Source organism: Perca flavescens, chromosome 12 (genome assembly GCF_004354835.1).
Source record: "Perca flavescens isolate YP-PL-M2 chromosome 12, PFLA_1.0, whole genome shotgun sequence".
Lineage (NCBI taxonomy): Eukaryota > Metazoa > Chordata > Actinopteri > Perciformes > Percidae > Perca > Perca flavescens.
In genome coordinates this window covers 2,238,766-2,248,150 of record NC_041342.1, presented here as the reverse complement: position 1 = coordinate 2,248,150, position 9,385 = coordinate 2,238,766, and the positions used below count along the sequence as shown (strand labels likewise).

Genomic DNA, 9,385 nt, shown 5'->3' with positions numbered 1-9,385 from the left:
CCAAACTCAGTCCTCTTAAAGAGGACCAAAAAGTGGACCACCAGAAAAGGGACTCAGTTCTTTTTGCGTTCATGGTGTCAGTTTACATGAAAGAAGGTCTCAGTTCTCTTTCTGGTCCACTTCAGCTCTGACAGGGCCTCAAGGCTAAAATACTTAAAAGGAACCTGAAAGGTGTTGAGAACTACACCCCAGTCTTAAAGGGAACAGTACTCCGACCATCTCCCCAGGAGTTATGAGTATGGTTTGTTTGAGACGGGTCTGCGGGCCAGATATACGTACATTTGTGAATGTAGCGTTATCAGCGTCATGTCCAACCCGTAGAAAGCGCATGCTGTGATACTTCAGCTTACGTCTTATTTACCAAACTTGCAATTCGTCGGGTAATCAGCGCCTTTCTCCGCCCACTATACCGTAAATTGTGCTGTAGCAAAGCGTTAAGTACTGGTGCTATGATACAGCTGAGTGCAGACTGCCATATCCCCACTGCTGATGCTAGGACTGTTTGAAATGATCCTGATACCAATATTTGGAATGTAGCGACAAGTTGGAATGGAATATGAACGCTGAGTCAGAGATTCTATGTCATCTTTGATTTGTAACTGTAACTGTAATACTGCATGGCTGCTTAATCTATAACTCTTAATGATTTCGTGTTCACTCAACTGAAAAAGTGTGATCCATGTGGCAAAAATCTTTTCAGCTCGTCTCCTTGGCCTATATCTTCGTCTTGCTCGGATTACTGCTGCCATTTCACCAGCACGCCCTCATACTCTGCTTCTGACTGGCTAGTAGTCCTTACCTAGGTACTGTCAGGGTACGCCCCCATACTCTGCTTCTGACTGGCTAGTAGTCCTTACCTAGGTACTGTCAGGGTACGCCCCCATACTCTGCTTCTGACTGGCTAGTAGTCCTTACCCAGGTACTGTCAGGACACGCCCTCATACTCTGCTTCTGACTGGCTAGTAGTCCTTACCTAGCTACTGTCAGGGCACGCCCTCATACTCTGCTTCTGACTGGCAAAAATATGGTGTTTTTGAAAATTAAACCATGTAAGCCTATTCTGATATAACCTCTAAATACAATTATGAACCTGAAAATGAGCATAATAGGAGCACTTTAAGTTCTGCACCAATAGATATAAAGAGAAATACAAATAACCAATTAAAAAAATAATGAAATCAAATGTACAAAGTGAACCCTTTGTAAATGCAGTGTGACATGTTTTTCTCCAGGCAGTTCACACTCCTCTCCAGATCCCCAAGTCCTACATCTACCCGTACCGCGGCATGGCCAACGTTGCCCGGAGGAAGTTTGCCGCCATGGTGTCCACGGTGGACGAGGCGGTCCGTAACGTCACCTACGCTCTGAGAAAGTACGGATACTACCGGAACAGCGTTATCATCTTCTCCACCGACAACGGCGCCCAGCCCTTCACCGGAGGGAGCAACTGGCCGCTCCGAGGTCGAAAGGTACAAATACCTTATATATTTTGCATTTTGTACATCAATTTCACTGCAGAATTTAGTTTTAATTATATCTCCAACTTTCCAGCACAAAAATAAATTCACCTGGACTCTTACAGCTTCTGTAAGAGCTTAGAGTTCAGCTTTTGTTGTTTTTTACAGTTAAAGAAACATGTATGCAGTCCTTCTTATGCCAAATTATTAGGAGTTTACCTATTAGTGTGAGATGTTTAAATAACATTTATCTTGGATTCCCCCCCAAAAAATAAAGTAATATTCATCACATTATCCTCAAGTGCCTGCAGATATTCACATGATGGGATATATGCATTAAGCGATCTTGGCCAACAAACGGGACTGGCTTTGCCAACTGTAGCTGAACTTCCTGCCTGTGTTTCCAGGGTACGTATTGGGAAGGTGGAGTCCGTGGCGTGGCGTTTGTTCACAGCCCCCTGTTGAGACGCAGGAGACGGGTTTCCAAAGCTCTGCTCCACATCACCGACTGGTTCCCCACACTGGTGGGCCTGGCCGGGGGAAACACCAGCCAGGTCAGTGCAACTCACTACCTTTACTCGAACATTGTAGCAGGACTCGAAGCCATCGTGGGTTACCCTCGGCATAGTGTCGCATTGCCGGACCTCCACAGTGCTGTGGAGGAAGGGTGGCTAGTCCACACAGCATTCTGGGATGGGAGAAAAACCTGCTCTGGTTTATTGGCATTTCTGTAAACCAATCACAATCACCTTGGGCGGTGCTAAGCACCGGACGGAGCCACGGGGCCTCTGCTAAACAGCCTCGGGAAGGAACTTGTTTTGGTGGAACATGTGGACGTTCAACTCAGATTGGACAGATAGTCTAGCTATCTGTCTGGGTTTACCCTGCAGAGATCTGAGGAGCCGTTAACCATAGTCCTCACAAATCCACCGGAGGTTAGAACGCCAACACAAAGAAAGCCCAAAGCAATGGATATCCGGCCTAAATGAGTGAAATCTGGTGGAATTTCTGTCGGCAACGGAGCAATCTTGGAAGTGGAACGTTGTGGATATAGACTACACTCAGCTCAGATCACAGCCAAGACAGACGATTTCTGAGCAACAGTATTTATTTCGACTGTTCACACACTTTAAACATAACTTTCCAACCATAAACGGTGCGCCCCCGTCTGCCCGGATATTGCCCATTGCTCATAACTTTATAACAAAGAAGAAACAAAACAATATCTCACAGTCCAGTGTCCTGTCATCTGAAGGGCCAGCACGCTACTCCATTTAAAGAGAGAGTGTAATTAGTACAACAACAATCAGCTGAGACAATTAACTCACCTGGCACTGCTCTCATCACCTGTTTCCACTGCAGCTGAGTGCAGACCACGCCCACCTTTACAAACATATGTAGCTAATACGCTATTTGCTCCCATTTTTAGCACTTTTGAACGCTTCTGTCTTTGTACTTAGTTTTTTGCTTGTAACTTGTATGTTTGTCATTAATGCTTTCTTAGCCAGGTCTCTTTTGTATCAGGATATTAAAGGTAAGGTAAGGGAAAGGTACTCTCACTGAGTGCATTAGGCCCCATTCAGACTGCCTGCGTCGGCCGTCGGACGGCTCGGCAAAAAAGCAGGTCTTTCCATTCATGTTGAATGGGGGTAGTGCGTTTAGGTTGCGGTGGGGGTTGGAGGGGGGCACGCTAAAATAAACACAGCGGGCCTGCAGCGAAAAGTTGAGATGGTTTCAACTTTTAGAGAAACGCAACCCAACATCACGCAGTGGTGGCCATGTCATGTAACCGGAGATGAGACTGGTCGGTGAGTTTTGAGAGTCCCGTACAGGAAACAGGAAACATCACTGCCTCTATCGCTGCCACAAGAACGTGTCAGAACACTATAAGGGTAAAAAAAATAACTAAAATGAAACCCGAGAACTGAATCACTCGGGAGTTTGTGTAATAGCTGGATGTTTCCTGCAACAACAAAGCACTCACTATATCTCGCTGCGGCAAATCGCCAGATCGCTGTTTCTGAGGCAGCCTTACCCCCATTTTCCACTGAGAGCATCTGTGCTGCGTTCCGTTTTCGTTCCAACCTCCGCCATGCGCCATACCACACTGGGAGAGTCTCAGAAGCGCAGAGTCTTGCTGCCTGACTCGCAGATTATATTGTCTATATCGTCTCGTGTTTATTGAGCTAGTATCTACCTTCCACTCCAAGCTCTCCTACAGTTAAACTCCAAGCCTTCTCTTTTCTGGTGTTGTCTTTATAAAAAAGATCTGTGATGTCTATTGTGTTTTTCCACCTCCAAGCTGAATCTCTCGTCGTCCGTGGTGTTATACAGGAGACATAAATGATATTTGGGGGGTGTATTTTGGTAAACTGACTGGATACTCCCACTGTTTCCTGCCCGGCTGTCTGAACGCCCCGCAGCTCGTCTGAAAATAGACCTGGCGCGTATCTTTAGCGGAGCGGAGAGCCGCTTCCCACTCTGGGACGCGCCGTGACGCAGCTGCTGGAATATCACGCATTGACGTGAATGGCCGCGATTGCTCGCGGGGGCCGCGGCGCCTCCTGAACCTGAAGGGGTAACTGACCATTTGATAGTGCTGTAAAAGATTTAGTGGCAAGTGGCAGCAGATCAAGCATCAATCATCACATCCATACATACAGTATATTAAATAGATCCATCAAGACAATACAGTAATAAAAAAAAATATATTAAGATTGGCATCTGAACCATTTTTTCAGTGCCTGCTTAAAACCTAAATTACCTAAATTAATCTTAACTCTAGGAGGTACAAAATCAGTGGAGCTGCCCCTGGTGAAGTAGCTGTGAACATCTCTCACTCTGTTAAAATAACTGATTAAATATTTGGGGACAGCCCCATGCACAGTCCTATGTACCATGCACAGGTGAATCAGAGAGACTCAATCTTCTACTTGTAACCACGCAATAGTCTCAAATGAGAAATGTGAAGACGAGATCTCATGGGGAGGTTCAGAATAAGCCTCATAACCTTATGACATTATTCATTGTCACGGTTAGAGCTGAATGTGAACCTCCGTCTACGTTAACCGTCATTTTGGCCTCAGACTTTACCAGATTAGAGCGCTACTGTAAAACTGTCCATCTACTATCATGTAGATACATTTGCTCTTGACCTATTATGATAAGTGCACAACTGGCCACATATCCACTTTGTGTTTTAGTCCATGAATTACTTGTATTGGCAAGTCAGTGCAGTCTGTGTACAGCTCCCAAAGAGCTTTTTTGGCATAGTATGCAAGTAGGTTTGCATTGCCAAAGCAGATAAACAAGGATAAACAAGTCTATCTTGGCTACAATCAACAGTACCTGACTAATCCAGAAGCTCAATAGCCACTATTACCAAATAAATTCATTATTATTTCTGTGTGGTAAATTAATGAATTCATTATATTAGAGTATTTCTTCTGGCACCATTAATGCAGGGAACACGTGGACTGTAATCAGAGTTTCAGAGTTCCTGCTGGCACACATAAGAGCTTCTCATCACTCTCCAGAGGACCTTTCCTGTCTATTCTCTGAGTGTATTTGTGTCCCTGTCAGAGTCCCGGCCTGGATGGTTTCGATGTTTGGCCCACCATCAGCGAGGGGAAGGAGTCACCTCGTCAGGAGATCCTTCACAACATCGACCCTCTGCACAAACCCCCCGCTCACACCATGAAGTGGGACGTCAGCCCAGAGCAGCCATCAGGTGACTACCAAAATAAAATGTCAAAAGGTGGCGTACTAAAAGCTACTTCAGTCAGGGCATCACAACATTTCACTTGTGAGATAAATTACAAATCTGCCCATGCATGGCAACAGGCTGGTAACCGGGGGTACATGTAGGATTCATCGTACTGTGTTTTTTGGTGGAAACCACATGGTGAGTGATAAGCAGGGTCGTTCAAAGGCATCGTTACATTTAACTTGTTCTTGCATTGTTATGGCACTGAAAAGTACAGTTTGATTGTTAAGCGTGAATTCAGATTAGGGTTTGCACGATATTGACAAAATGTGATATTGCGATATCGATTATGAATTTGGCGATATCTGTATTAATTACAATATTTTTAAGTTATGGGAAAACATATCAAAATAGATTCATAACAAATTAAACAAGTTTTCTTACAACACAAGGTTTATTTCAACTGACCGTCATATTGGTCTGCTACAACATGAATAAATAAATAACAAACATGTCTAAGATAAGATAATAAGATAAGATAGACTTTATTAATCCCACACGGGAAATTCCTGAAAGAAATACAAATATGAGAAATACAAAAAGCAAATACAACAAAGCTCAGAGCTGCTGCAACAGGCTACCACTCACACGGCAGCATCTTGCTTCAAGCTACAGAACAGGACATATTAGAAACAATACAAATAAATGTAAAAAGATATTGCATACTTATCGCGACACTTTCGACATAATATTGCGCAGCGTGATATCGCGATAACGATATTGAGTCGATATATCATGCACCCCTAATTCAGATCAAGCTTTTCACCGCATCTCACGGTGTCATCATTGCTCAGTTGTCATGAATATTAGTGATATGTATTTATTGAAGTATATGTAATATTTGTATCAATTCTTACCTTGCACTTTTAATGTAGCGCCATCAGGTCAAATATTTAATGTCTCCAACACTTTATGTACAAATACCTGCAAAAACTAATGACATTAGTTCAAAAAGACACTCTAGAGATAAACAAACAATACATTTATATAAGCAACGAGAATTAATAGTTGTATAATAAATAAACAAACAGTTGTATTTAACGTTACAGTATTGCACAGTCAATTATTGCATGGTTTATCAGTCCTGGTGTGTGGGTTTAGTCCATCTTTCTCATGGAAGAGAGACATTTGGCGCCAAAGAAAGAAGGAGGACAGAAATTAAGATGAAAAGGGAATAAGGTAAGGAGGGATGTATGGAAGGAAGACATCTAAGTAGCAGCTCCTCTTACAGAGAACTAAGCAATATAAAAATGGAATAAAAGTAATTTGGCTAGTGTTGACTTTGTATTCCTCATTCGTCTAACTTGTGTATTTTCTTTGATTTGTCGGCAGGCAAACCCAAACGCCCAAAGAAGCCAAAGAAGAAGAAGATCCTGAAGCAGAAACCAAAGCAGAAGGCAGCGTTCAGGTTGAAGACCACCAAGAAACCTCGGACGTTTTCCCATCATGCTGCTAAGCCTAAAGCCAAGCCCCTTCCTAAAGCCAAGCTTAAGCCCGTCCCGAAATCCAAACTTAAACCCAAGACCAAAGTCTACCCTCAGAACCAGAGACCGTCCCATTATTATCCACATCTGAAGTCCCACTCCAGCAAGTCTCCGTCAGTGTCAGGAACATCCCGCCCTAAATCTCAGCCTCCCGTCCAATCACGTGTCAAGTCAAAATCCAGACGCAACACATCCCAGAACCTGTCCCGGGCAAGAACACCTCGACCAAAATCCAAGACAGAGCCCAAGCTACATTTAAAGTCAAAGTCCAGGCGGACATTACCCCAACACCAGAACATGTCCCAGCCGGGGACGCTGCAGCCAAACCCCCGTCCCACTCTCCAGCTCGGTCTCCAGCCGGTGTGGGACGCGTCGGTCCAGGCGGCCATCAGAGTCGGAGAATGGAAGCTGCTGACAGGAGACCCAGGACACGGAGACTGGGTCCCCCCACAGGTACTGCAACACATGAGGGCTGCTCCATTATAGAAAAAAATCAATATTAATATTTAGTTCAATATTAAAATCAGGATTATTTAACACAGTAACTTGTTGCATTTATTAAAGTTAAAAAACAGTTCAACAAATCAATAGGGAAACATTGTGACATGTCCCTTCATACTTTTCTGTAATCACCTTAAAATAAATAATAAAAAAATAAATAAAAATAACAAAATAATACAAATATAAAAGAAAAGCAAAAATAAATTAAATCACAATACATGTGTGTCATAAATTTGTGTAATTCAGCAAACAAGACAAAATAAGAGTTTACTTGCTAAACTTAATGTGCAAAATCATTGTTTTTGTGATCTTTCAGACTGATGTCATGAAGTGGCGTATGTATGACACACCAATTCGTATGCCATTATTGGCGTGTTATCAAAACACATACTTTTTAGCGTGTATATCAACGCCGTTTGGCCTCCATTGACTTACATTAACTTGCGATTGCGTGTGAATTTACGCTGTAGCGAGTAGTATGAAATCCACGTAGGGAGGTTGGTCGGGGTGGAGGATGGGTAAAACACAGGACTTTCACCCAGGAGAGCAAGAATCGTGTCCTGCGTGTGGCGTTTCCTTTCCACGTTTGTTCTTTTCCTAAACCCAACCGTAGCCTCGCGATAACACGTAGCCTCGCGATAACACGCCACGTGGCTTTAGAAAGTGGCGTGCATGTTTAAGCTGTGACGTTGAAGACTCAATAAAAATCAATAAAAGTTGTGATGGAGAGATGCAAAAAACCCTCAGAGGAGCTTAATCTGGGCACGCTCCAATGCATACTCCAATTAAAATAGAAAGATAACCTAAACTTGTTCTTACCATGTACTATATATATGCTAGCGTTCTCTGATGGTAAAGCATTCCATGTCATTTAAACCCTCCCCAGGTACTTCCCACTCTCCCGGGACGCTGGTGGAACCTGGAGCGCGCCGCCTCGGCGCTGCCCAAACCCTCCACCCTGAAAAACGTCTGGCTGTTCAACATCACGGCCGACCCGTGCGAGCGCCGGGACCTGGCCGACCAGAGACCAGACGTGGTCCAGCGGCTGATGGCCCGGCTCGCCCACTACAACCAAACCGCCGTGCCGGTTTATTTCCCGCCCGACGACCCTCGAGCCGATCCCAGCCGGCACAGGGGGGCCTGGGTGCCCTGGGTGCACGGAGACGAGGGCGAGGAGGGCAAGTACCACGGAGTGTACAAGAAAGGGAAGAACAAGAAGAAGAGGAAGAAGCCCAAGTGCCCACTGTGCAAGCTGCAGGCGTTCTTTCTGAAACTGAACACCAGGATGATGTCCAATCGGATCTGAGGCGTCGACTCCAGCCGTGAAACCATTGTGTCAAAGACGTTGCATCGTTGTTTTCCTAAAAACCAGGGAAAAGTGGTAGCCAGGGGAGTTAATTCCACTAAACATGTCCTTTCACTGGCTTCACTTTTCTACACGCTCCTCTAAAAATCAAGTCCAACCAGTTTACGTACTGTCACATATCTCATCTGAGGGGACACTGCCCAGATCAGTAAGAACCTCATGTGTAACATTTTCTTTCACTGACTTTTAAAGGTTCAGTTCCCTCAAACCAGAACATGTTCTCTGACTTATCCCTTGTGATATCTGGCCATGCAGTAGGGCTGAACGATTTGGGAAAAAAAAAAAAAATATCTGCCAGATATAGCCTTTTTCACAGTAGACATGTCTACATGTCATAGTAGGAAAAGCACAGGTGTATTCAAAACCATTACTGATGGCTGCATTCCACTTAGGAGAGGCCCTGGTATTAAACCATTAATGATGGCTGCATTCCACTTAGGAGAGGTCCTGGTATTAAACCATTACTGATGGCTGCATTCCACTTAGGAGAGGCCCTGGTATTAAACCATTAATGATGGCTGCATTCCACTTAGGAGAGGTCCTGGTATTAAACCATTACTGATGGCTGCATTCCACTTAGGAGAGGTCCTGGTATTGTGCATGCAATGCACACTTGATGGAACTGAGCCATCATTAAGGTTATCAATCTCAGCTGTGCTTTTCCTACTATGACAAGTCAACATGTCTACTGTGAAAAAGGTCCATTGCGATTACGATTCGATTTGTGATTATAATTTTTTAGCTACATATTGCACCTTCTACGGTCATGTTAAATAAAGTACAAAAAAATAGGACATTTCTGTAAACAATC

At 44.1% G+C, this 9,385-nt stretch overlaps 1 protein-coding gene across 1 annotated transcript in view; it reads left to right on the top strand.

Annotated features, from left to right (window-relative positions):
* Positions 1-8,970, top strand: part of LOC114565286 (arylsulfatase I) — a 19,833-nt gene extending 10,863 nt beyond the window's left edge. Inside the window, exons 7-11 of the mRNA XM_028593236.1 lie at positions 1,233-1,469; positions 1,865-2,011; positions 5,040-5,187; positions 6,556-7,160; positions 8,095-8,970. Of these exons, the coding sequence (XP_028449037.1) occupies positions 1,233-1,469; positions 1,865-2,011; positions 5,040-5,187; positions 6,556-7,160; positions 8,095-8,514 (1,557 nt within the window). The 3' untranslated portion in view covers positions 8,515-8,970. The remainder of the gene's footprint in view (positions 1-1,232; positions 1,470-1,864; positions 2,012-5,039; positions 5,188-6,555; positions 7,161-8,094) is intronic.
* The last annotated feature ends 415 nt before the right edge of the window (positions 8,971-9,385 follow it).